The following is a 26,231-nucleotide window of genomic DNA, read 5'->3' on the forward strand; positions in this document are numbered from 1 at the left end:
GACTCATAACCATCTGTAAGAGATCTGATGCCCTCTTCTGGTGTGTCTGCAGACAGACAGATCTTTCTTTAAAGAAAAAGAAAAAGAATAAGATTGAGGGCTGAGGGCTGGAGAGAAGGCTCAGTGGTTAAGAGCACTGACTGCTCTTCCAGAGGTCCTGAGTACAATTCCCAGCACCCACATGTCAGTTTACAACTCCGTGTAACTCCACAATCTGACATTCTTACACAGGCATACATGCCAGCAAAACACATGTAAACATAAAATGAAAAAATTAATTAATTAAAAATTATTTTTAAAAAGAATAAGCTTGAAATCTTACTGTATAGAAAAGTGAAGAAATGCTTAAAATTGGTGGGTCTGTTTCCTACTGGTCAAGTCTGAGATGATGTGAATATCAAATGAGCAGGAGAAGAATTGAGGAGTCCACACTGACCAAACAACTGAGTTAAACAGAATGCCAGTTAGAAAGACTCACAGTCAGAACGTCACAGTGGCTTAGATAATTGCTTTCTCAGTGATTACTAAATCATAGTAATAGAGTCTTGAGAAGCACAGTATTTCTGCAGTGTCGAACAATTCCCCATTAATAGTTTTAATTTCAGAGGTAGAACTAAAAGTTGATCAGAGAAATTTGGCATAGGTCTAGTTAACAGTATAACATTTAGACCATCAACAGTATTGATACTGGTCTAAGCTGAAGACCATGTGCTTTCTGAGATAATGCACTGAGAGGGACAGTGTCACTCTGTAGTATTCCACCAAGACTGCATAGTCAACATCTGATCAAGGGTACAAAATTAACCCAAATTTAACACACACTAAAACTTTTCTATATGCTTCAAAAATATCCATTAGAAAACAGATGCTGCAGATCTGATTCAGGTCAAGGAGACTTCAAAACTAAATGCAGTATGTGATCTTAGATTAGAGATAAATGAATAACTTCAAGATTATTAGGTGTCCTGAGTTTAATACATAGTTAGGGTGAAGATGTAGCTTAATGGTATAACACTGCCGAGTTCAGTGTCCTTTATTCATCCCTAACACCACAGAGAATATGTGTAGGGTTAGGACGGGGTAGAAGAGGAAGGGATGGTTACTCATATGAACGGAGAGTCTGTGCTTAGCTGAAACAAGTTCAAGAATTCAGGAGTGAGGCTGTATAGCATCCACAGGTGCTTCCACACAAAGGTTAGGAGCTGGGTGCGTATATATCCACAGTGAGACGCAGTGCCAGGTGGGACACAACTACAGACTCACCGAAGAGAAGGGTCCGAGTGAGTGAGTGAGTGAGTGAGTGAGTGAGTAATGAGTGAGGGAGTGAGGACTGAGTGAGTGAGGACTGAGTGAGTGAGGGAGTGAGGAGTGAGTGAGTGAGGACTGAGTGAGTGAGGAGTGAGTGAGTGAGGAGTGAGTGAGTGAGTGAGTGTGTGAGGAGTGAGTGAGTGAGGAGTGAGTGAGTGAGTGAGTAATGAGTGAGGGAGTGAGGAGTGAGTGAGTGAGGACTGAGTGAGTGAGGAGTGAGTGAGTGAGGACTGAGTGAGTGAGGAGTGAGTGAGTGAGTGAGTGAGGGGTGAGTGAGTGTGTGAGGAGTGAGTGAGTGAGGAGTGAGTGAGTGAGTGAGTGAGTGAGTAATGAGTGAGGGAGTGAGGAGTGAGTGAGTGAGGACTGAGTGAGTGAGGAGTGAGTGAGTGAGTGAGGGGTGAGTGAGTGAGTGAGTAATGAGTGAGGGAGTGAGGAGTGAGTGAGTGAGGACTGAGTGAGTGAGGGAGTGAGGAGTGAGTGAGTGAGGACTGAGTGAGTGAGGAGTGAGTGAGTGAGTGAGTGAGGGGTGAGTGAGTGAGTGAGGGAGTGAGTGAGTGAGTGAGGGAGTAATGAGTGAGGGAGTGAGGAGTGAGTGAGTGAGGACTGAGTGAGTGAGGAGTGAGTGAGTGAGGACTGAGTGAGGACTGAGTGAGTGAGTGAGTGAATGGGGAGTGAGTGAGTGAGGGGTGAGTGAGGACTGAGTGAGTGAGTGGGGATAGAGTGAGTGAGTGAGGAGTGAGTGAGTGAGGAGTGAGTGAGTGAGGAGTGAGTGAGTGAGTGAGGAGTGAGCGAGTGAGTGAGGAGTGAGTGAGTGAGGAGTGAGTGAGTGAGTGAGTGAGGAGTGAGTGAGGAATGAGTGAGTGAGTGAGGAGTGAGTGAGGAGTGAGTGAGTGAATGGGGAGTGAGTGAGTGAGGGGTAAGTGAGTGGGTGAGTGAGTGCACATTATACTTTGAAACCTCTGTGTGTTTGAAATGTTTTGAAAGTAAAGCAGTTTGGAAAATTCAGAAAAAGCATTAAAAAAAAGAGGATTATAATCTTACCTTCACAAATAAGCTTTTTTAGTGTTTTATAGTATTTCCTATTCATTTCTGTGGTGTGAAGGTCGGCTTTGTTAAGCTACGTTCAAAGGAGGAAATATTTCCCCCTCAAACTTAAAACAACAACAATCATAATTTTTTTTTAAATAAAAAGGAATGGATCATTCTTGGGGCATTGTTTATTCCTTCCAGGAAACTGGTGTCCTTGACAGTGGTGTGTTCTATTTCTATTCTTTACAAGATTAAAACAAACTGAATCTAAAAATGTTGAATGGAATTGGTCCAATTTGCATTTTCCCTGAACTATCACAGCCATGGTGGTTCTTTTTCTGATAGTACAACAGGCTAACATGTCCCAGCTAGCCGTCACTATAATAGGAAAATCATCTATCACGTAAGTATTTGATTTGAGGGCTGGAGAGATGGCTCAGCGAGTAAGAGCACTGGCTGCTCTTCCAAAGGACCTGGGTTCAATTCCCAGCACCCACATGGCCACTCACAACTGTCTATAACTCCAGTTCCAGGGAATATCACACCCTCACACACACATACATGCAGGCAGAACACCAATGCACATTAAAAAATTAAGTATTTAATCTGTATGTTAGAAGTCTGAAATAACTGAGATCAAAGTGACCAAAATGGGATATTGGTTGCTGTGAACTTGAAAATTAAGTGTTTGCTGGATGAAGGGAAGAATCCTTTGTATTAACACACACTGTCTTGTTAAAATGCCTTCTACCCTCTGGTATTTATTAGCATAAAGTACTTAACTGTTCTCATTAAATATGCTTAGTGCGGAACCTGTTACATAATAACATAGTAATGGCGTCTGCTAAGGTACCCTATGTGCTATACACACGTCTCTTTCTCTTGGTTGTCTATACTTTCACTCAATTCTCTGACAGTATGTCCTCCTCTAAACATCTTTCTGATTTTAGCCTGTTTTCCTAAATATCTCTTAATTGTCATTTTATTTTTATTACCCTACCAAAAAGATTAATGGATCAGAAGCACTAAAGAGATAGAGGAATGGAGTTTCCTTAATGAAAAGGAGTAGTGCAACAAAGGAGAGATGAGAAGTCAGTTTTAATTACCAAAGTTAACAGTATTTCTCTTAGGTATTTTCATGTAATTGCACTTAATCTGCATGATAGTCTGTGAAGTAAACTGGCTTCACACATGCACATCTGTGAGGAAATGGATGCTAAACACCAAGGAGGCCAATAGCTGAGTCTACACTGCTGTGTCCTCCTGCTAGGTCAGTGGTTCTCACTCAACCTGTGGGACCTGACCTTTTTGAGGTTAGAAGACCCTTTCACAGGGGTCACCTAAGACCATCAGAAAACAGATATTTACATTATGATTCATAACTGTAGCAAAATTACAGTTCTGAAGTAGCAATGAAAATAATTTTATGGTTGGGGGTCACAACATGAGGAACTGTGTTATTAAAGAGTCACAACATTAGGAAGGTTGAGTACCACTGCCCTAGGTGTTGTAGTTTTAAAGCCTATTTTGGTTTTCCCATTGTACATGACTAACTAAATAAAGTTAGTACACACTAACTTTTGTGTTCTGTGTTGAGTTTTTGAAATAATACATACATTTGTTTTCTTCACCAGGCTTTTCAGACGTGGATCACACCTATGCTCAGAGAACTCAGCTCTTTGACACCTTAGTGAATTTCTTTCCTGACAGCATGACTCCTCCTAAGGGCAACCTGGTAGACCTCATCACACTGTAACTGGGCGTGGATTGAGGAGTTACTGGGCTCAGAAGTGGAGACAGGAACCGGAGGTGGCTGTTTGTGTGGGCAGAGGTGACGTTGCAGTGACTGAGGACTGAGGACTGCATCCGAGTTTTGAAGGATCCTTACTGTCACAAGTTTTAACCCTCTTCCTTCATACCTGACCTCAATCCCCTTTTCCTTATATTCCTGCATTAGGCTAATAAAGTGAAATTGATATACTTCCCATTTAATTATGTATATTTTTCTTTAGCTTTTAAGAATTAACAAATATTAATGAAAATTAGGCATTTTTTTCTGGTTTCCAAGTTTTCAGAGTTTATTTTTAGTTAGGAGAACAGCACTGTTGATAGTCTTAGTGCTGTAGGAATTTGGGGATTTGCTGTTGGGTGTTTGGCCTTTGTTTCCTGTGTCTTCTCTTCCCCTTCCACTTTCCCTCACATCACAGCTGGTGTGAATGCTGTCTCTGGTTTACTCCCTCATCCTTAACAGACGTGAGGCTCTGTGGGACACGGGTGGTATATGTTTAAGTGATGTGTGCTTGTTGACTTCTTGTATTAAAATAAAGTGGTTAGAGGGCTTGAATTTACACTCTTTCCCATACCACCAAAAGCTCAAGATTGGCCCAGACACCTGGTCAGAAATTGATATCTTTGTATTGGTGTTCTGTAGTGGACATTACAGTAGCCATTAGCATAGAATCCCAGAAACCTGAAACCAAGGCCCTTATCCAGAGATGACCAGCAGCAGAGGCCCTGTCCTGACCTCTGTTTCAGTGGTGTCTTTGCAGGGACCCCTCATTTAAAAGGAAATGACTCTCTGCTGGTAGAGTGATGGAGAACCCACGCTCTCACTCTCCTCTGAGTTACCTTTTCGTCGTAGTTTTATCTGGGAAGATAGGTTCCAGAGCTACCATATGTAGCCCTGCTATTTTGAAGAGTAGCAGTGTGTGGTTGTTTTGGGCATACAGCTTACAGGCATTTTAGTAATAAGCACATGGGCCAGACTTTTTTTTTTTTTTTTTTTTTTTTTTTTCCGGAGCTGGGGACTGAACCCAGGGCCTAGCAAGCGCTCTACCACTAAGCTAAATCCCCAACCCCTTGGGTCAGACTTTTTTAAATGAATAAAAAGAAAAGTACATAATACAAGAGTTTTTCATTAGACAGTTTGCCATTTTCATTGTTCTCGTTCTGTACATACAGGAACAGAGGCATACCCTCATCTCAGATGCTGTGGAATGTATCATAGGAAACCCACCTCTGGCTAGCTAGCATTCACATTTGCTCAAAAGTGTGCCATATGCAGCTGGTACCACTGTGTTGAAAACAGGATCTGTCCTACCCACATGCCAGCTAGTAGGTGTGTGTGACTGAAGTTCCAGAAGTGTCATGTGTAGGAAGGAGACTTTGATGCATCCTTCCCTCTGTATTTACTTCATGGCTTTACTTTTGCAGGTGAATGGGAATATATTTTTGCCAGTTGTAGGCTTTTTAGCTTTATAAGCATCTCAAAGCAATCAGTAGTGACTTAATAAACACATGTGTCAATACCCTACCCTGTGAAAAGTATGTATGCAGTGTCAGTTAGGAGGTACCACATTGTATAAAATGCAGAATAATCCCTTACCTGTACATTTGAGCAAATCCATTCTCTCCAAAGACTTTACAGCTTCTAAAGTGATTCTTCTAAGTAACAGCCAAGAGCAAGAACAAAAACTGTGTAGCTAATAGTGTAGCCTGGTGGGTCTCATTTCAAGAAGACAGGTGCAAATCAGTAGTTGACCAAAAATGTTTTTTCTTTTTTGAACTGGAAATTGCCAATGTAGAGAGCTGTGGCTGAGCGCTGTGAGCTCGGGCACCTTGACCGTACAGCCAGTTGGGGTTCTGCTGCCTGAAGCTTCTGTCTGTACCTGATTACCACCCCCCCCCCAAGTTTTCTCATCAATTCCTCTGATTCTATTATTTGGGTGGAATTCATTTCTTAACCTTGGTGGCTACCCCCTCCCCCTTTTCTCTGTTTTTATTCCATCCTCCCTCACTTTTATTTAGTTTAGAATTTTTTACTTTTTACTACCATGTTTAAATGAGTGAATCCTAGGAAACCACTCGGAGCTGCCTGAGTGAAGATGCTTTCAGTAGTGAGGAGGTGAATGGCACGACTGACTCAAGCAAGTCAGACTGCGCCTTGGGGATTCAGCGGGGCACTCCAGGGCTAACTTAGGAAGCGTAGCGCTCACACATCCAGGACCAAGCTGGCCATGCTGCTCACCACGTCCCACATGACACCTCTCACTGAGAGCTTGTATAGATGTTTATAAGGAGTAACAGCAGAATATTATAATTTAAACTGTAAACATTAGTATTTAAGGAACTAAATATATGTGCTTTACTAAAAATTTCTTTTGCATTCTAGCTTATCCCCAATTAAAACACTAGCTGTAGATATATTAATTGGTGGAGAACCTCTGGCTTCAGTCTCCCCTCCAGCTCCTGTTTTTGTAGCAGGATATATGGCTTTTGTTCCACCAGAAAGAAGCTACTGATGCCTGATGCTGCTTTCACCCTTGTGTTCTGTAAGAATCTGGATTGCAAGTCACTTCACAAATGCATTTACATTTCACTTATGAAATAGCATGAGACCTTACGGGGCCAGTTTCTTTGATTCAGAGGTATGTCACATTTTTACACACAAAGTAATTTAGAATTGGATTCCCACCTCTGTGTTAAAGGTGACCAACAACCTTAACCTCCATCAAAGTCACCTTTTTTTGATTTGGTTTCCATCTCTACAAAACCTGACCTTTCTGTGTCCGAGGAGTAAAAACTGATAGAAAACATTGGAAAGTTCGGTCAGTGGTTTGTTGTAGTACAGTGTGTCAGATTTAACGCACGCCCAGTGCTTTGTTTGTTTATAAAACTATATTGAGTAAATATGTATTCTGTGTGTAAATGTTGGCAGCCTGCCATTCCGCTGGCTCTCCACCTCTGCCTTAAAGTGCTATATAAAATACACAGTAACAGTTTCACGTGACAGAACAGCCTTAAAGGCAGTCTGTAGATAAAAGGAAGTTGAGGACTGAGTCTCTACTGAGAGACTGGGATTGTCGCTTAATAAGTCAAAAGCACTTAATGCTCCTGATTGCTATTCTCCGAGTTATATTAAGTCGTATGGTAATTATATTAAGAGTTACCTTGTCATTATTTCCTGTGAAACAATGGGAAACCCTTTGATGACTGTCATGTGACAGCTGGGTTCTGCTATGAAGTGACTTTGGGGGCGGAAGTCATAATAGTGTGCACTTTAGGCGAAGCCACAGACCCCTTTAAAGATGCCCTTCCTGACACTTGCTTCCTTAAAAATCCCTGTTCATCTACAGTCTCATCTCTCTGCAGAAATTTTGACCTGAATTGTCACCAAGTTTTAATTAGTCTATGGTTTAGGATGTACAGGCTATACAAGAAAAAAAATTAAAGTTGTTGGAGGTATGTCAAAGAGGTCTGTATATGACAATATTTACAGATTAAGATGTTGGGCTCTTTAATGCAGTTTTTGTTTTCTGTATTAGGCAAATAATACTAATTTTTATATGTGGATTTTGACTGTGGGGGTTTGTCTCTATAATTTGTCTTAATGTTGAAATAACTTGACTATCCAAAGCTTCTAGTATATGTCAGGTATGTGTGTATGTCTATATAACATATATTATATATTCTCTCTATATAGATGTATCAGCTGAAGGTCAGAGTTCCCACTTGTGTTGAAATTCTGTGGAACTGACCAGTACAGCTGAGTGACATGAATAGTTTGCTTGTTTACGGGGGAGGGTTATTACAGTCAATTGTTCTCTTCACCAAATGAGCGTCTTGTTTTCTTATTAAATGCTATCAGATTTTATTTTTAGATGATTTTTCAACCTTAAATTCATTCTATTCACCAATTACTGTGAATTGTGTTTCTATTTATTTTCCTTGGCTAATTTAACTTTATTCATTACTTTCTAAATTTTTCTATGGCAACGTTTAGAACTATTGTATTGCTTTAAAAAAAAGTCAAATCATTGTAAATCATATATGCTTCTGTTTATGATAAGAGAATAATGAGATTAAAAAGTGTATATTGGTAAAGAAGTAATAACATTTAGATATTGCTATAAAACGTGTGTGCCATTTTCATTTGGGGATAGTGGTCAACACTATGGCAGCTTTAACTAAGAAGCCTGATTTAGCTTCTTTTCCTGGTTCTAGAAACTATTGTCATAGAACTATTAGCAGTATACAGGTTCTGAAAGAGCTAGCTCATGGAAATCAGTGTACCACCACACTTTACAGCTGCCGTCACCCTCTCTTTTTGTATTTTTAGCCTAGCCTTTCTGTTTCTGCCTCCATCAAGAGCATTAATTTTCGGTTGAAGTTGAAACTTGTGCTAATAGTTGACTTTTAGTGCTGTGCGTGCTTTTAATCCCAGTGTTTGGGAGGCAGAAACAAGAGGATATATGTCTAAGTTTAAGGCCAACCTCTCTACATAGTAAGTTCCAGGCCAACCAGGACTTCAGAGTGAGACCCTGTCTGGGTGGGCTGGGGGAGAGGAGGCTAAACTTATGATTCAGTTTGAATATTAGAAATGACTTTTATGTCCACTAATTGATATTTTTTATTTTTATAATTAAAAATAATACAGTGATAAAAATATCTCCTGCCTTCAAGAATATGAATTTAGGTAGGAGAGATGGCTCAAGCATGTAAAGAGGCTTGTTGGCAAAGCTGACCACCAGAGTTGTCAGGACACACGTCCATGTTGGAAGTGAAGAGCTGCTTCCCACAGTTGTCCTCTGACCTCTACACATGCACAAACATACAAAATAAGTGAATAAGTAAATGAATTTTTAAAAAATTTTAAATATGAACTTAGATTCAATTCCAAGTGAACATTTGATTTTCAGTCATAAAGCTAGTGATAAAATTGTTGGACAGTAGCATGTATACCCTTTAACCCAGGGAGTCCTTAGACAGCACAGTAAGTTAGACTTCCTAGTACTCAGGGAGAAATACCTTCTGGAAAAATTCTGCTACTGACTGTCTTTTTCAAAAGCCACAGATCTTGAAGTGGAATCCTGTTCACAACACAAAGCAAAGGATGGTTCTAATTTCTCTTCTGCATTCAAGGTCTTTATAAATCATATGTGCAAATGTGCAGTCTCATCCCTGAACACTGCCAGGCTTGCTTGGAAACAGAAGTCCATGTGGATGTCATCTGACAGCTATGGAATAAACAACAGAAAAGGTGGTGGTAGTGATGGGGTGTTTAATAAGGAAGGGAACCAGTTCTGAGGGCTATGAAATTGTGCGTCTTTCTTTTCTCTGCTACTCAGAGAGCCTCAGTGGGCTGTTATTCGTGCATGTTCACTGTCCTAAGAACTCTGACTTGGTTGGGCTAAACCTCAGGAAGAGAGCTACAAAGGAAAAAAAGTGTGCTAGTAAAATAAAACAACAACAAAAAGAAAAAAACAAAAAACAAACCCTGGAGTTTGAATGTTCCCAAAGCTAGGCAAAGCAAAAAGCTCTCCATTGTTAACCTAGAATATTTGATGGATTCGGTACTAGTAAAAAAGTTTTCAAAGGAGGTCAAAGCTTGTGTTCTGTATAGTCTTGGGAAAGTAGCATTTTTTTAGGTAGCTAACATTCTTCTTGAAAATAAAGGCCTTAATACAAAGCCCAGTGTTATCTTTAACTTTTAAAACTCGGTAAGTAGTTTCCTATGTATGGCCAGTTCCCTGATAAGTCCTTAGGAAAAAACGATAAATGAAACATTGCAGTTTGCAATTTGGAGGCTCCCAAAGAACTTGCTGAGTCGTCATTTCTGAGCTCCTCCTGCAGTGCAGCCCTGAACTGACTTGCATGCAAGCCTCAAGCCCAGCAAAGAGTTTTGATACTTGAACTGGCCGCCACACAGGAAATCAGCCCAAAGACATCATCGGTCTTCATTTTCATTTGCTGCTTAGTGGATGCCAAGTTAGCTGGCAAAAAAGAAATATAGTGTGTTCCATATCGCAGCATGCCAGTGTGTGTGAGTAAGGGTTGCTGAGACTCAGAGAGCCTCTTGGGAACTTTATTTCTCTCCCTTGTTAGCAAGTCTCAAGAAAGTACCGAAAGCTTAGCTCATGTTACTAGGTTGGTGTTCATTTACTAAATCCAAGAATGGAAAGAAAGTGGTTATTGTGCACTTGAAAAACATACAGAACTAAACGGACAGATCTTATGCCTTAAAATGAATTACTCCTATATGGTCCTTATGGGTCCGACTCATTAGTCTGCAGTGTTGCAGGCATCTGGTAATGTTACTTTTAGGTATTCTACACATTTGTATAGTGGTGAATGAAATTGGAGAAGAACCTAGAGTTTGCGCCAGTTCCCTAAACAGCTGTCACAGCTTTTCAGATTCAGTTACAGCCAAAGACTAGAAACCATCCGGCCATTCGGGCCTGAACTTGCAAATGACCTTTAAACACATTGCTGTGGAATTGCCACGTCTACCCTCTTAGGACAGTGACCACTGAGAACAGCTGTGTGCAGCTTCTCATTTTTGTGCCCATTTCTTGCTTGTGAGAACACATGGAAAAGTAATTGTCAGCCAAGCCCACTTAATGGTAAATGTCAAACTCCAAAGTAGGCGATGTGTGAGTGTACTTCTATGGGGAAAGATTTTTTAATTGGGGTGAAGCAATACACACATGCAGCAAACTCACAGTGAGGAAGACTCACAGAAAAGCAAAGGGGACTCAGGAGGCTGGAGCCCCAGATATTTATTTTTTTGCCTGTTTTGTGAGAGAAGAACATGTGTTTGGTGCTTCCAGAGATCATCAATGAACAGTGGTGCTCCCTTTCCTAACCATCCCCTAAGCCTAGACTGTTTTTTTTTTTAAGGTGGTCTGCCTTTTGACATGCGTGCAGTGTCTACCAACAAGATTGTATAGTATTATCTTTTCTGTCCAGCCTCCTGCTTCATTTAGATGTTGCAAAATAATGTGTTTTCTTTGGGCAGCTTTTGTTTGGAGTGTCTGTGTATGCACTTTCTCTTTTAGAAGTAATTATTTCCCCTTTACCACCACTCTGAAGTTCTGCTCTGCTGAGCCTTCAGGCTCACAGGAGTACAGAGACGCAGAGGACCTTTTGCATATCTTTAGTTTTGAGAACATGCAATGTTCCATCTCTGAAAAAAGTTTGTAAGCCACATAAGAAAAAAATGCTAGAATTTGTTAAAGTCAGCTTTTGTGAATTAGAAGTACTTAGTGACCATCTCCCTGGCCTACCTCCATCTGTACGTAGCCCTTCTGGGTGAGGACATCTGGCCTGGACACACCCGAGATCAGATTGGAAGGTAGGGTTGTAAGTGGTCTTTGTGAATTTTACTAGCATTAATAAAACTACGCCTATTACAGAAAACTGAGAAATAACTAAGTTGAAGGAAAAAAGGCTTTAAAAAAGACGTGACACCACACACACACACACACACACACACACACACACACACACCCCTTTGGTTTTTTTGAGACAGGGTCTCACTTTGTAGCTCTGACTGTCTTGGAATTGTGTAGACCAGGCTGGCCTGGAATGCAGAGGGCCTGTCTCTACCTCCCAAGCACTGGCAGTAAAGGTGTACCATCAGGCCTGGATAGCCATTTTCTTCTTCTTTTTTTAAGACATTGTTTTTCTTATTTTTCCTTTTGCTACTGGTGTGCAGGAGGCCTAGGTTGCAGAGGTCTAGCTCCTCCCTGCTTATGTTCTTAAGCAGTACCTTGCCATAAATAACTTGAAAAGTAGTCTTGTTATGTGTCTCTAATGATGGACTTTGGAGAAAAAGAAAACCTCCCCAGCAGCTATGGAGTGTTACTTGTAGAGGTTATTGGAAATTCTATCCCTAAGACTGAATTTTTATGGCCTTTAGGCAGCATCACAGGCATAAGAACATAAGCAAACTTCTGTTGGTGATGAACTTTTTATATAGCCATAATTAACCTCACTCAAAAGACCAAAGCAAAGCGAAAGAAATACAGTGTAAACAGAATACGAGAAGTCTTTCTCTGGAATATAAGCTCCTTACCGTGTTAAAAAAGTGCTTAAAAACAGTGTATGAACAGCAGCAAGGAGCCAGGCATTTCTTCCTCAGTTTCCCATTAGAGCCTTCCTCTTGGGGTGTGGAGGAAAAAGTCACCTTGTTGGGTTCTGCCTTCCACCCCCTTTCTGTGGCAGTGCTAGCACCAGACAGTAGCATCAGAAGCAGTACCATGAGATACCTGAAAGGCCAGCATGCATGAGCATTTAAGCAGTGTTCTTGGGTCTGACCTCATCTCCAGCTCTGTTGAGTTCTGCGATCTTCCCCATCCCCAAGCTGGCGTGGTCCTCTCTGGTTTATCTGTTGTCTAATCCTTGTGGACTTTCTAGGATTTCTTTTTGGTAAAAGTAATTTTCTCACCCTGGGTTTGGTACATGTTATCACTACTTTGTGAGTAAATAAACGAGTGATCTCTGCTAAACAACAGCGGTTGTAGAATTATGTTGTATATAATGTGCATACGGAGAGTGTATTTGTCCCTTTTCTTAATAAAAATTATGAACACATGTTTGCCAAAATTACTTTGAAATTTTAAGAAATTACATTTATGGGGTGAAGTCAGTGGAATGTTTGCCTAGCAAGCAGGAGGTTTTAGATTTGTTCCTCACTCATAAACCCCAGGGTGGGGTACACATATCTATAATCCCAGTATATAGAAAGTGAGCAGGATAAGGAACTCAAGGTCATCCTTAACTACATAGAGATTTTGGGGCTAACCTGAGCTACACGATACTCTGAAGTGTGAGTCAGGCCTTCAGAGACGGACAGTAATGGACTGCACAGGCCTTGGGTGCTTTCCCCTGAGACTGCTCAGGTAGAGTACTGGACATGCTCAGTTTCTGGGGAAGTTTCCATTTTTGAGAAACAGTGGCAAATTGTTCCATGGGGGAAAATAATCTGCTGTCTGCAACCAACAATTTACCTTTTTGTGAGTTTGAGTTTGTTTCCTGGGTATTCGTCATAGAGGTTTAAAAGTAGGAGGCAAACTAGACTGAAACAAAATTAGTTGTAGGAAAAGTAGTAAAGGGAGAGATGCTAGTTTCCAAGTTTAGGAAAGTCTAGGTTTCTGTCTCAGCCATGGAGGAGGAAGGAATGTTAGGGTTAAGAGAGTTCTGGGGGTGGGCTCTAAAGCAAGGTCTCTCCACCTGTCGTCTGATAGGGTTCACATGCTCCAGGCTTTATGAGCCTGCATTGTCAGGTATGTATTCAATCAACCTCTTCCTGCATCGCTTTCATTGCTCGGGTGTACTTTAGTATGGCTCAGAAGTAATATTTCTTTGTGTTCTGAAAACAGGAAAACATGAGGTACACTGATAAGGTAAGAAATCGCCTTTCCCCTTGGTTAATCCTCCTGAGAATTAAAGGGATCAGAATGAGGAGCATGCTGACAAATTTATCACTACCTCCCATCTGGAAGATGGCAGTGAGAAAGCACATTGAAGGTACCAGCTGCTCCTGTCCAGTGCATTCAGGCCCACTGGTCAGAAGTTGCAGCTTTGTGGTCAGTATGGCCACCCACATGTACTTTCTCACCAGTGACAGCCAGAGGTCATGGTAGTGGGTGGGAGTGGAGTACAGTCACGTCCACAACAGCAAACTAATGAACTTTCAGTTGGAAGAAGGGGGTGGCTGTGCTGCAGCAGGGCTGGCTGCGTTCTCCTCCAGCTTTAATACGATGTACCCTCCTCTGCAGTTTGTTTTAGAAGAGTGGAGATGTGGGTTGGGGATTTAGCTCAGTGGTAGAGTGCTTGCCTAGCACGTGCAAGGCCCTGGGTTCGGTCCCCAACTCTGGAAAAAAAGAAAAAAAAAAAAAAAAAAAAGAGTGGAGATGTGAGGCAGCTGGGCGTGATGCTTCCAGTTACCCAGCCCTTTCTACAGTGCCCTCGATGTCCACAGAAACTGTTCTGTGCTCTCAACCAGGAAAAGCAGGGGCAGTCAAATACACCCTTGCCAGAGACACTCGAGAACAGGGAAAAGCCAAGGAAAAGGGATCCATCCACTGTGTTGCAGTCTTGATGATTGACGAATCCCAGAGATAAGGATGTTTGGCAGTGTACATACTGTACCAACTCGTACGTCTTGCCCAATCTCAACTCTATGGTAAATATTCACAGTAGATCGTCTCTGTGAGACTCCTGATAAGCTGCCTATGTTCGTTAGAGAAGCCAGTCCCATCTTTTCTTTTGGGGTTCAGAAGAGAGGTGGTTTGGAAGGGAGATTATAGGTTGAAAAAAAAAAAGAGTAACTAAGAGGACCTCTAAATTGTTAGGGCAAGGAGCCAGGCAAGTGGCCTAGTCCGGAAGAGAATGGAGCCTTAGAGCTAGTGTGTGGGCTGTGATAAATCGTGAGTCACTGTTAGAACAGTGTGCCAGCAGGGCCATGGTCCTTTGGGAGTTCCTGGCATTGGGATCTTTTCTGTGTCTTTGGCATACTCATGAGGTTAACCTCAAAATACCCTGGCCCTAACTCTGGCCTGCCCCTCTGGGTGTCACTTGCCTACCAGTGCACAAAAAGGGGAAAAATGCATGGTAACTGTGGATATAATCTAGAAATGAAGTTTGTTTTTAGAATTCAAGCATCATGGTGGTATGGAGAAAAGAACCTGGCACTAGAGAGAGAAAAGATGCAGTCAGGGCCTAGGCCAAAGAGAGGAAGTCTGCAGTTTATCATGTGCCGTGCTGGGTTTCCTGTAAGTGAAGTGAAAATGTCATGACTGCCGAGGTGGAGGCAGAGATGGGCCAGATCTGCAGGACAGACCTTTCCCTGCTTCAAGCTGTGTGATTCAGGGTTCCTTTGCCCTGAGAAGATGTAGCTGTCTGTAATGTAGCCAAGAGATGGCCCATGTTCACAGCCATCAACTCCATCCTTCACTGTGAGAAGAGAAACAGGCAACTTGTAGCAACCATCTGTGCGGAACTGAGCTGGTTTGTAGGGAGCTCGTTTTGATCTCTTGATGTTTTTATACCCAACTGGCGTGGCATCTTTCTTTGATGGTGGTCACTTATCGTTACACTCCAGACAGAAGTAAAGGGGAGTTAGTGACAAATTTGTAAACAGTGCACAGTGAGGAAAGCAGTCCTCTCGGGCTCAGGCCCTGGAGTCCTCCACCCCTTCCAGCATCCCCTCTTCCCGCTCTACTGGTGGAATGCAGCAGATACTGGTAAGAGCAGCAGATACCGCCTGAATTAGACCTCAAAGTAGCTGATAGCCTCAGGTCATGGATGAAGACTTTTAAGCCAGAGCAAAACATTAGGGTCTGAACCAGCTTACACAAAAGCATTTTAATTGACGGTGTACGATTTTCCAAAATATACTTTATAAGAAAATGCAATAGTTAACTATAGTCTCTCGATAAATTCCAGTGTACTTTAGACCCCTGTCCACTACCACATACACTCCCCCAATCTCCTGGGCAAGCTGGTTGGCATTCACAAAGAAGCAGAAAAGCCCCATGAAACAGTGATCCCAGCTCAGTGGTGGATTTTCCGCAGACCTGAGAGGGAAGGATCATGACTGACAGTGACACAGGCTGCACTACAAAGCTTCTCCCTCTCTACCTTCATCTATGCTAGTCCCTTTGATCCTCATTCTACTGGACATTCCTCAGGAACTTTTCAAAATTATTTCCTGACAGGAAAAAAAAAACCAAGCCCCCAAAATATTTATTGATATCTGGACCATGTGATTCCAGAGCCCAGCACATGGCTGTTTGTGTCCCTTGTGTCCTCCTAGCCCTTCCAGGGTTATTATGAGGAAGGACTGATGGTATCCTGTATTAACCTTGTACCTGGGAGCTGTAGTCCTTAATTCCCTGTTCTTGAGAAACATGCAGCACAGAGCAGGCAGTCTGGGATGCATGTTTTCATCTTGTCTCTGGCCCTCGGGAGATTCTTTGTGGCTTCAGATGTGTTTTCCTGTAGAAAGACTGTATCTCCTAAACTTCCCCCGTGACCATCACAGACCATGCTAAACTCCAGCCCGAACTGCAGCAGGATGGAGACTTGGCTGGGGAGGAGCAAGGACAGTATTTTAAAATTTTAAATCCCCTATCTACAAGGCAAATTCTCGTGTTACCAGCCTGCCTTGTTATATTCTTCAGTTCTTTAAAAAAGTCATTTCTACTAAATAGACATTTACATTCTTATTCAGAAAATGGGGGGTGGGAAGCTTAGCTATCAAGTCTTTCCCAAAGTTTACCCTCTGGAAGCAGTACAGGGTAAAATAAACATGTGGCTCTTGTATTTACATTGTCAAAAACGTGCATAGGTCTTGTCAACTTCAACTTATTCTTCAAAGTTTCACCAGTGTGTTGTCCAAAAAGTAGGCAAAAAAACACAAAAAAAAAACCCCCAAAAAACCAAAACAACAAAAACCAATAAAACAGTAAAACACCTGCTGGTTCTCTCTATCAGGAAGATAGAGAGCGTGAGTGTCCTAAATGAGTCTGGATCCTGCTCGGCCAGGCAGACTGCTCTGTGCCCTGTGCTCAGCTGCTTCCCTCGCCATTCACACGGCAGGCAGCACAAGAGCGGCTGGCTTTGTTCAGCCAACCATCAGGCCCTTGGGTTTTGCAGCTGGGGGAAGCCATTTTGCCCCTGAAATGTGAAGTTCTGATTTCTCTTTGGTACAGCTGGTTCTAAAGGTCCCCTCCGCTTCCTTCTCTCAGACTGGGCCTGAGATTCTGAACTCACAGACAGCTCTAAAACCCCAGTAATAAACACAGGAAGATAACTTTTATAGACACTAGCAGCATGTCTTGTGTAACAGATGTCCCAGTGGTTAAGAGCAAGTGAAGGCCAGATTCTCAAGCTGTACTGAAATGCTACACAATTTGAGTGCACAGGAAGGGACACTGGGCCAGCCTGGGCAGAGTTTCTATGGGCTTACCCTGGGCAGAGCCAAGGCTATTCCAACAGCTTAGACACAGTATCTGTTGTCTAATGTTACAGCCATATCTGACAGGCTGTAGGGTTATAATCTGACCAGTTTGCAGAGAGCGCATGTGCTGTCTGTCATGGCCTTACCCATTGATTGTAGCAAAGGAGAAGGAATGCTGGCTGCCTCTCAGGACAGAACCTAATGCCGGGAGCAAATAAACCTAATTTCCCCCCAAATTGGCACTGCTCCCCACCCTCCCCTGCAAATCTGAGAGATGCAGGCCAAGGGGTTTGTGAGTTCTTGTTAGCGTTTTTTTTTTTCAACTCCTGTGAAACTCACTGAGAGCCTTTCTTGACTTCTGGCAGCCTTTCTCCTTAGCCTATCTCAGTGTGACAGCTATAACAATGGGATTAGGCAGAGAACACCTGTCTGTCCCCTAGCTCCCCTTCTAAATAAGCTGCTTCAAACCAGACAGTCAGTCATGGGGATTTATGCCCAAGAACAATCCAGACCATAGGCCTAATTCAAAGCTCCACACAGGGTCCCCCACCCCTTTCTCAGAAAACCAGATGAAACATCGCTATGCCGGGCCCTCGACAGTCTTGTACATGGCTGCTTGACTCTGCTGAGCCTGTAAAACTCCTGTGCTGGGTCCTAGGCATGGTTTTGTTTCCCTGAGAGGCCACCAGAAATGGTACAACTGGGGTGCTACAAAGAACACCGGAAACAAAAACCTGGCTCCGTGCTAGGAGAATGGGTAAAAGAATCTTAAAACTGCATGTTCTGGGCCTTTCTCCATGGCAAAGGAGGGTGCAAACCAATGAAATGAGCTAACAGTCTCCAGGATCTGAGCTTTGGCCTTTGGCAGTTAGGAGCTGAATTAAACAAACACACATGCACACAACACACGCACACACACACAACACACACCATAACACAACCACCCAAGTTCTCGGTAACTTGAAAAGCCCCTGAGCTTCCTGTGGAATAATGCCAGGTAGGTTAGATCGATTGTCTACTGAGACACATTTGCCAATCAGGAACCAATTAAGGACCGGTCAGAACCCCAGGACATGTTTGTCCCTAGACAGCTGCTCTGTGACACTTGGATTTGAGGAGTCACCCCCTCAGCTGAGCAGTGAACAAGGAAAAGAGGAACATCTTGCTTTCAGTAGCTACTGCAGATTTGTTCCTAGAGGGAGCAGAAGGCCAGAGGACATTTGGGGGAGTGTCTTCTAGGGAGTGCCTTGAATGATAGGCCAGTGTCAGTACAGAATCAGCTGCCATGAGGAAGGCGTCCCAGCCTGAGCTTCCTTTTCCTCTGCCTGCCCACCCACCCTTTAGGCAGACTCCATTAGATAGTGAGGCCTGTGTGTTAGGTCCCAATCCTGCTAAGCAAAGGCAAGGAAATCTTCCCAAGAGGTTCAAAGCCCTGCCCTGGGAAAGAGTGGGACTAAAGACTGACTCATAGGAAGCGGGATTCAACAAGCTGGCAGAGGCCATGTTAGAGGAGATGGAAATTTGGGGCCTGTCCTTGAGACCATAGAGGATTGGTTTTCTTTCTAGCCTGCCCGCTTTCGTGTGTCTTGTGCCTTGGGGGATGGACACAAATGAACACAGTAGTGTGTCTTGATGCAACGAAGCACCAGACCGAGGGAAACCACCCTTGTCACCAAATGGCCGTGTGGCCCTGTGCAGGTTACCTGACCTCTTAAGGCCTTGGTCATCTTACTTATGAGATGGGTGGGTGCCATTCCTGGAGGAGCGCCAGAGCCTCTCGCATGGTGTTCTCCACCTTCCTGCCTTCCAGCGGCTCTGGGCTCAGGCACAAGTAGGTTTTTTTACATGAGGAAACTGGACAGAATGTGACTTCGTTGAACTTGAAAGGGAAAATTAAGGCCTTGTGGGGATGGGGAGGAGGGAGACAACCCTCGGTGTCCATTCTCCCTCCCCAATCTTTCTGTCTTCAGGTGGGAAGTCCCCTCCCCTCCCCGCCCCCGTCCAAATGGCACTTTGGGTGGTCGAGAGCTCTGCGGTGCGGTCGGAGTGGCTGGCGGACTGATCAGAGGTGTGTATCTTCCTCCTCATCTAGGTCCTCCTTGGTCAAGTTGTCCAGAGGGACGATCCAACTGTCTCCCAGCTCCCCGTTGAGGCTGACCACCTTCTTCTCCTGCATCTCAGAAGGAGTCTCCATCACTTCCAAGGTTGGGTTGTCATGGTAACCATTCTCTACTGTCTGCAGCTCCTCTGTGAGTCGTTGCTAAAGTGGGGACCATAACACAGGAAAGAAGGTGATTTTGGAGTGCTGTGAGCTTTCATATGAAACATTTCCCCATTCACCCCAGGGACCTCAAGTGGGCTAGATTAAATTCCGGTGGTTCACTTGTGGGGGCAGAGACCACCCTGGCCTTGACCATCTCATGAGTGCTCCCCCATATCCTAAAATTACCATCTGCTCTCTATCCTCATCCCAGTGGCAGTCTGTGACGTCATGGAGAAAGATTTCTGAAGACATTTTTTTGTCCTTAAATTCTTTTCTCTCTTCTCTATCCCTCCCCCTAAGACCTCTGCTTTTCTACCTCATTCCATATAATAACAGAGGGGGGGGGGGAGAAGAAGCTCCTTCAGACCATCTGCACGGGGTGGTCCTTATGGACCTCCAGGCAGTAGTTTGTGCACTGAGATTTGGCTGTGGAAACGCATTGCCATCACTCATGCCTCATTCAGTGTTTGAGGTCAGTAGGTGTGGGAACTGTCCTGACGCTCTCAGTAGTTTGCAGCTAGGGTGCATACCCACAGCAGAACGGCACCCGAAAGATGAGACAGGGTCATGCTGTGTAGCCCAGGCTGACTTCAAACTTGTGATCCCCCTGCCTCAGCTTCCCAAGTGCTGTGGTTACAGATGTATGCCACCACACCAGAGAAGATGTAGTTCTAGTAGATCGGGTAGAGGAGCGCTTGCCTAAGGTGATAGGATAGATGATATATTGAGGGATCATAACCCTAAATCTCTAGAACAGCTCTGCAATGTACCGTTCCCACTATGCTGATGACAAGGCTGCAGACTTAGCACTGACTTTCAGACACGGACAGAACCAGGGCTTAAAGCCCCTGTCTCTGCTCTTGCTTCCACATCAAGTCTCCACTGTTAGAGACAAGCTGGCTTGATAGTGGGGACCTTGTTCAAAGGGTCCAGGCCCACTCATGTGGAGGGACCCAGTGAAAGGTGCACTGGGTAACGGGGCTACCTAGAGTAAGAAAATACCCACTTGGTCCTTCCTCTGGGAGATCCGCTGGTGACAGCAGCCGTAGAGGGCAGCAACGAGGAGCAGGAAGGATGCCATGCAGACGATGGTGATGATGAGAGGAAGGCTGAAGCGGTCCTCGTTGACTTCTGGAGGTCCTTCCTTCCCCAGATGAATGTCGATGACTCCAGCCTGCCGAGACACAGAACTTAAGTGGCAGGAAACAGAGTCCGGACCTCCTGTCCCCACTCTAGTCAAATGGGAGCCCTTCTTCTGTGTCTGCTGCCCCATCCTACTGCCCACCCTGTCCACTGGGATGTGCCTCTCCTGTATACTTATACCATCAAAGGGCCTCTTACACCAGAGGACGCTGGGCTTAGGACAGTACAGGGCAAAACTTCTTACCTCTGTCAGGTCGTCCCATTTGTCCTTCAGCAGTTCAAACACAGCCTTAGGAGAAAGCTTCGCTGTGGGAGAGACAGAGACCAATGCCTCCAGAGTCCAGCCCAGAGTGAAATGGCAGGGGCAGAGCGGGTGCCCCAAGAAGAGGATGTCCTGTATCCCAGTCCCTCTGGTCTCCTGGGATGGTTGCTGGCTTGTATATTTTTAGATGCCTCCACTCCCCAACCATTCTTCTGGGGCACCCCCGCCCGCACAGGCCCAGGTCCCCTCACTCTCGACTCACTCTCAATAACGATTCTCTTCACTGCCACCGCCTGGTTGTCTAGAATGGGGGCCAGCTCCAGAGCACACGAATCCTCAGCTGGCTTGAAGGAGGCTTTGGCTGAGTGACACAGCAGTTCCAAGAATCTTTCATTTGGAGGGCTCCCCTTCTAGTGTACAGAGAACACAGGTGATTCCCAGGCTGTGCCATGACTGCTTGGGCTTCTGAGGCTGCCCCCTGCCCACTCAGCCTGCAAGAGTCCCTTCTCCATGCTTCACTGCTGCTACTCTAGGAAGTAGCACCAGTGATCGCCGGGAATTAAGTTTTGTATTTTTCTCTCAGGTTAGTCCTTATCCTCTCAATCTCATTCCAAATTCTTTTCCCATTCCCCTCAGCCTGGACATCTTGTCTGCATGTCACCCCCGAGGCTTCCTCTGTCCTCCCTGCAAGGTCCCGGAGGCTCTGGAACCAGTGACTGTATTATGCCTCAGCTAGGAGTGGGATAAAACAGGGTATAGGAGCTGTGGCACTCCTCCACCGCCAGGGGAGAGAGGCAATGCAGGGATTGAAACCTGCCAGTCTCTAGCCTCTTGTCGCCACCTCAGGCTGAGAGGGAAAGAGAAGCACACAGGTTCTGGGGATATCCACAGTGTTACGTACATGGACCTAAGCCCAAAGAAGACAGAAACAGGGTTTTCGGGCTGATGCTGAGGTGTAAGCTATGGGCTTTTATTTGGCACTGCCAGTTCAGGCATCGCTCACTGATGTTTTCCTTCTCTGATTCTGAATTAAATGCTAAGATTGAAAGCATGAGCTCTTGACCTTTAAGTCTCCCACATGCTACCCCCCCTACACTTCCCATATGCCAGTTCCTTTGGCCTAGAAGCGCTTTACTCCACCACCAGGAGTGGATCCAGCACTTTCCATCATCTTTTTCTAGAACAGGGAAGAATGTGTCCCAGTAACAATACATATCCGGTGGACTTCAACCTAGACATTCATCTTGGGGGCAATTTCAATGCTATTCCTGCCTTCTCACCAAAGCTCAATCCCAGAACAACGTTTCTCCCTCTAAACCTCTGATGGCCAAGTTCATGCCTCTGTAGTTCACTCAGTAAGTTACAGCAAAACAAAACCCCTGGAAGAAAATAGCAGAGCCCAAGGTCTCCAACCTAGAGAGAACCCAAGCAAGCCCTCTTCTATTCTTGATCCTAGAAGTGGCTGCAAAAATGGCAATGGCCAGTAGAGGGCAGCAACGAATCAGCTGCCTCCAGTACCAAGGAGGTCAATGGCCATGTGCTGTGCAGGTCCACCAAACCCTTGGTCCCAGAACACTGGTAGTGTGAAGGGAGCTGTACACATTTCTATACCCTCTTATATGGATCTATGCAGGGGACCAGGAACTATGGCTGCACTATCAGGACAGAGGGCGACTGCTCAGAATGTAACTCTCTTCTGAGGCCTTGGAGAGTGCTTCCTCTAGCACTCCTGTTACTTTTTTTTTTTTTTTTTGGTTCTTTTTTTTTCCCCCGGAGCTGGGGACGGAGCTGGAGACCGAACCCAGGGCCTTGCGCTTCCTAGGCAAGCGCTCTACCACTGAGCTAAATCCCCAACCCCTCCTGTTACTTTTAATAAGAAAAGTCTCATTAAGTTGCCAGGATTAGCCTCAAATACACTTGGTGGCCAAGGCACCACTTTGACTTCAGTTCTCCTGCCTCAATGTCCTAACTAGCTGGAACTAGAGAGGGGTGGGGGTGGGGGTGGAGAAGGGGAGATGAGAGAGAGGGGGAGGGGGAGAGAGAGGGGAAAGGCAGGGGGAGGGGAGGAGAGGGGAGGGGAGGGGAGGGGAGGGGAGAGAGAGAGAGAGAGAGAGAGAGAGAGAGAGAGAGAGAGAGAGAGAGAGAGAGAGAGAACGCGTGCAACTAGAGCAGTAAAAGTGGTGGCGCGTGCTCTGCGCATGCTCTGCACATTCTCTGGGCCTGAAGCAGGCCTGTGTGCACTGCCTGACTTAGAGAAGTCTAAACTTGGATGGGAAAAGACTATTCTCCCTTTCAGGAGCTCACGTACTGGGTGGGATGTATGGTGAACTCAGGCATGTGTACTCACACAAAAGCTGTCTCTTGTGAGGTTCAGAATGAGGAGTTCCTCGTGGGGCTTTATGGCAGGATCACATTTTAGCTGGAAGAGGTCAAAAGATGAAGGTTTAGGCACAGAGTCACCTGATCTTGGATTCTCCTCTTGGTGAGCGTGGGTGGCACAGGGGAAGTGCAGATAGCATGCTCCGGCCTGGCTAGTCAGTTCCAAAACCAGGAGTACCTGGTTACCCAGCCTCTTCGGAAAACTGGGTAAGAACGGAGGAAATGGGAGACAGACAACTTTTCCTTAAAGCGCCCGCCCAACCAGGGGCTCTGAGAAGGCCAAAGGAAAAGACTTCCCTTGAGTCTGGGCTTTCTCACCCCATGCTCTGCTAGAATTACCTTGTAACTCCCAGACGTCCAGGTGGAAGAGGGTGTGCTCGGGCCTTGAGAGACCACTGGAGTCCAACTAGAAGTGGAGTGTGTGAATTCTTCGGTCGTAGGCACCGACTCAGTTCCCCCTGGAGACCCCGTAGGCTGTAGTGGTGTGGAGACCGGTGTGGTGATGCCTGGCGTCGAGATAGCGATGGGCTGAGTGCCTTCAGAGGTGCCTGTTGGTTCTATAACAGACAAAGCAAAGGCGGGGGAAGCCAGCTGTACCAGCGAAGGAGGGGTCTTTTCTGGCTTTATGATTCTCACAAGCTGACACCAGTAGCAATGAAAAGGGAAAAGGCAGGAATGACAAAGTACTGTCCTGGGCCGTGGTGCATAATGAGTTAGACTTGGATAAAGTAAGAACTAAGCAGGAGTCACAGAAATTACGCTGCAGTTACCTCTCTGAGGCACAGATGGGGCCCGTGGACAGGCGAGCCACAGCTAACAAACTGTGCAAGCCTTGTAGGAGGGGCTGTGCTTGGTGTTTAAAAGGCATGTGCTCCTTTCAGGCAGTCCCTGCTTATGAGCAGGGAAACTGAACCTTGGTGACTTGTCCAAGGTCACATGGTACAACTGCAAGACTGGACGATTTGAACAGACCACTCTGAGCCTGTGCACTCTGAGCCCTGCCACAGGGTGTGGCCCTGTCTCCCAGGGCATAGGCTCATGCTCAGAAACTCCGACTCGGGATTTTAAGGCTCTCGAGCTGGCCATAGATTTAAGCACCCAGTTAAGGCTGGCACTTTTAAAACTAAGTAAGTAGAGACAGAAATAAGATTGGATGTGATGGTGCAGCTTTAATCCCAGCATCTGGGAGGCTGAGGCAGACAGATCTCTTGTGAGTTTGAAGCCAGACTGGTCTACAGAGCGAGTTCCTTCCGGGCCAGCCAGTCTCAGAAAAGGAAAGGAGGGAAGAACAGAGGAAGCGAGGGAGGGAAGGAGGAAGGAAAGGAAAGAGAGGAAGAGAGGCAGGAAACAGCAGTACGCATAACATGCCACAAGTCCTGAAAGAATGAATGAAAGCTTGTAGGAGTCGGCCACTCTCCTGTTCCATTAGATGTGACCAGGGATCCAACTCAGGTCATCAGGCCTGGCAGCAAGTGCCTTCACACACTGACCTTTATTGACTTATTTTTACTTATTTAAAAGTGTGCTTCCTACGGTGGGTTGCTACCAAACAAGTCTGAGAAGCATTGCTTGAGAATTTTCTAACACCCTGCTGTCACAACCACATCATCATGCCTGGGAATATTCTGTCTTGGTTGAATTATGCACTACTCACCTCCATCACTGCTCAAAGGGGTATCCAAGGCTAGGTCTGATGAAGGCACAAGACAGCATAGAATGGCTAAAACTCTGTGAAGCGTTATCTTCCAACTGAGTGAGAGTATGAGAAAATGCACTGCCAAGTCAGTCTGTCTGTCTCTGTCTCTGTCTCTGTCTTTGTTTCTGTCTCTGTCTCTGTCTCTGTCTCTGTCTCTGTCTCTGTCTCTCTCTCTCTCTCTCACACACACACACACACACACACACACACACACGTGTTTTTACCTGCCTTTTTCTCTATGGACCACATGTATGCAGTACCCATGTAGGCCAGCAGAGGGTGTCAGATGATTACAAATGGTACTCAATTGCCCTGCATGTGTTGGGAATTGAACCTGGGTCCTCTGTAGGTGCAGCCAGTGCTCTTAAACAAAAGAGCCTTTTCTCCAGCCCTTCTCAATTCTTAAGAAAAACAAAAGCAACCTGACATGGTGGTGCACACCTTTAATCCCAGCACTCAGGAGGCAGAAGCAGTTAGAGCTCTTGAGTTCGAGGCCAACCTTGGTGTACAGAGTGAGTTCCAGGCCAGCCAAGGCTACACAGTGAAACCTTCTCTTGAAAAACCAAAAGAGAGAAAAAAAGATGAAAAAAGAAAGAAAGGAAAGAAGGAAGGAAGAAAAGCAAAAACAAACAAAAATTGCCAAGGAATGACTTACTGGATGTAGTAAGTATCCACAACAGCGTAGTGTTGTCAGAGCTGGACACAGAAGCAGAGCTGCTCTGAACAGTGGTGTGCTGTCCCTCAGAGTGGCTCACAGGCTGGTGAGGGCTTGCTGTGCTATTTGTTGTGGGGGTAGAAGGAAGCTTTGTCGAGGTATTCAGGTCAGTAGGTTGAGAAGAGGCGTTGACTGGTCCCAAAGTGGTTGGTAGGGCTGTGGTAATTTTGTCACTGCTCTTGCCTCCAGAGGAGACTGTCTGCCCACTGTTGCTAGTAGTGGGGACAGTGCTAGTGGAAGAGCTTGTCCTGTCAGTGGTGGAGTCACTGGTAGTTGTAACTGAACTGTTACTGCTTTGAGTGGCCTTGGGGTCTGGGGAGGAGGTTGAAATAGATGTCGGTGTTGGAGGTTGGACTGAGCTTTTAGGTGTAGCATTGCTTGGCTGGTTTGTCGCTGGTTTGTCTTGGTTCTGGTCAATGCTAGTTATATCAGATGTGTCAGTCTTATTTCCTGTTGATAAAGACAACACAGCATCAAGCCAGGTGTTAGCCAGAATGTTTGTAGACTTCTCTAGGTCATCCCCAAGGTGTAAGGCTCCCATCTGTCTCTGGCATTTGTCTTACTGAAGCCTGCACCCTTCCTTTTCTTTTTTTTTTTTTTTTAAGTCACAAACCAGATTTGGTGTAATATTTTACAACAGCAGAAAACACACCCAAATACTAAACACTAACATCACACTACAAACCAGGG

General features: G+C 45.0%; 2 protein-coding genes across 6 annotated transcripts in view; one reads left to right on the top strand and one right to left on the bottom strand.

Moving 5' to 3' along the window:
* Positions 1-8,251, top strand: part of Mkln1 (muskelin 1) — a 311,316-nt gene extending 303,065 nt beyond the window's left edge. For all 5 annotated transcript variants that reach the window (NM_001429298.1, NM_001428642.1, NM_001428641.1 and 2 more), the window contains 1 exon segment: positions 3,972-8,251. In NM_001429298.1, coding sequence (NP_001416227.1) covers positions 3,972-4,093 — 122 coding nt within the window. In that variant the 3' untranslated portion in view covers positions 4,094-8,251.
* A 7,220-nt stretch (positions 8,252-15,471) lies between these two features.
* Positions 15,472-26,231, bottom strand: part of Podxl (podocalyxin-like) — a 46,592-nt gene continuing 35,832 nt past the window's right edge. The window contains 7 exon segments of the mRNA NM_138848.1: positions 15,472-19,343; positions 20,353-20,520; positions 20,734-20,795; positions 21,014-21,161; positions 23,099-23,170; positions 23,470-23,687; positions 25,482-25,991. Of these exon segments, the coding sequence (NP_620203.1) occupies positions 19,146-19,343; positions 20,353-20,520; positions 20,734-20,795; positions 21,014-21,161; positions 23,099-23,170; positions 23,470-23,687; positions 25,482-25,991 (1,376 nt within the window). The 3' untranslated portion in view covers positions 15,472-19,145.

Source organism: Rattus norvegicus, chromosome 4 (genome assembly GCF_021556685.1).
Source record: "Rattus norvegicus strain SHRSP/BbbUtx chromosome 4, alternate assembly SHRSP_T2T, whole genome shotgun sequence".
Lineage (NCBI taxonomy): Eukaryota > Metazoa > Chordata > Mammalia > Rodentia > Muridae > Rattus > Rattus norvegicus.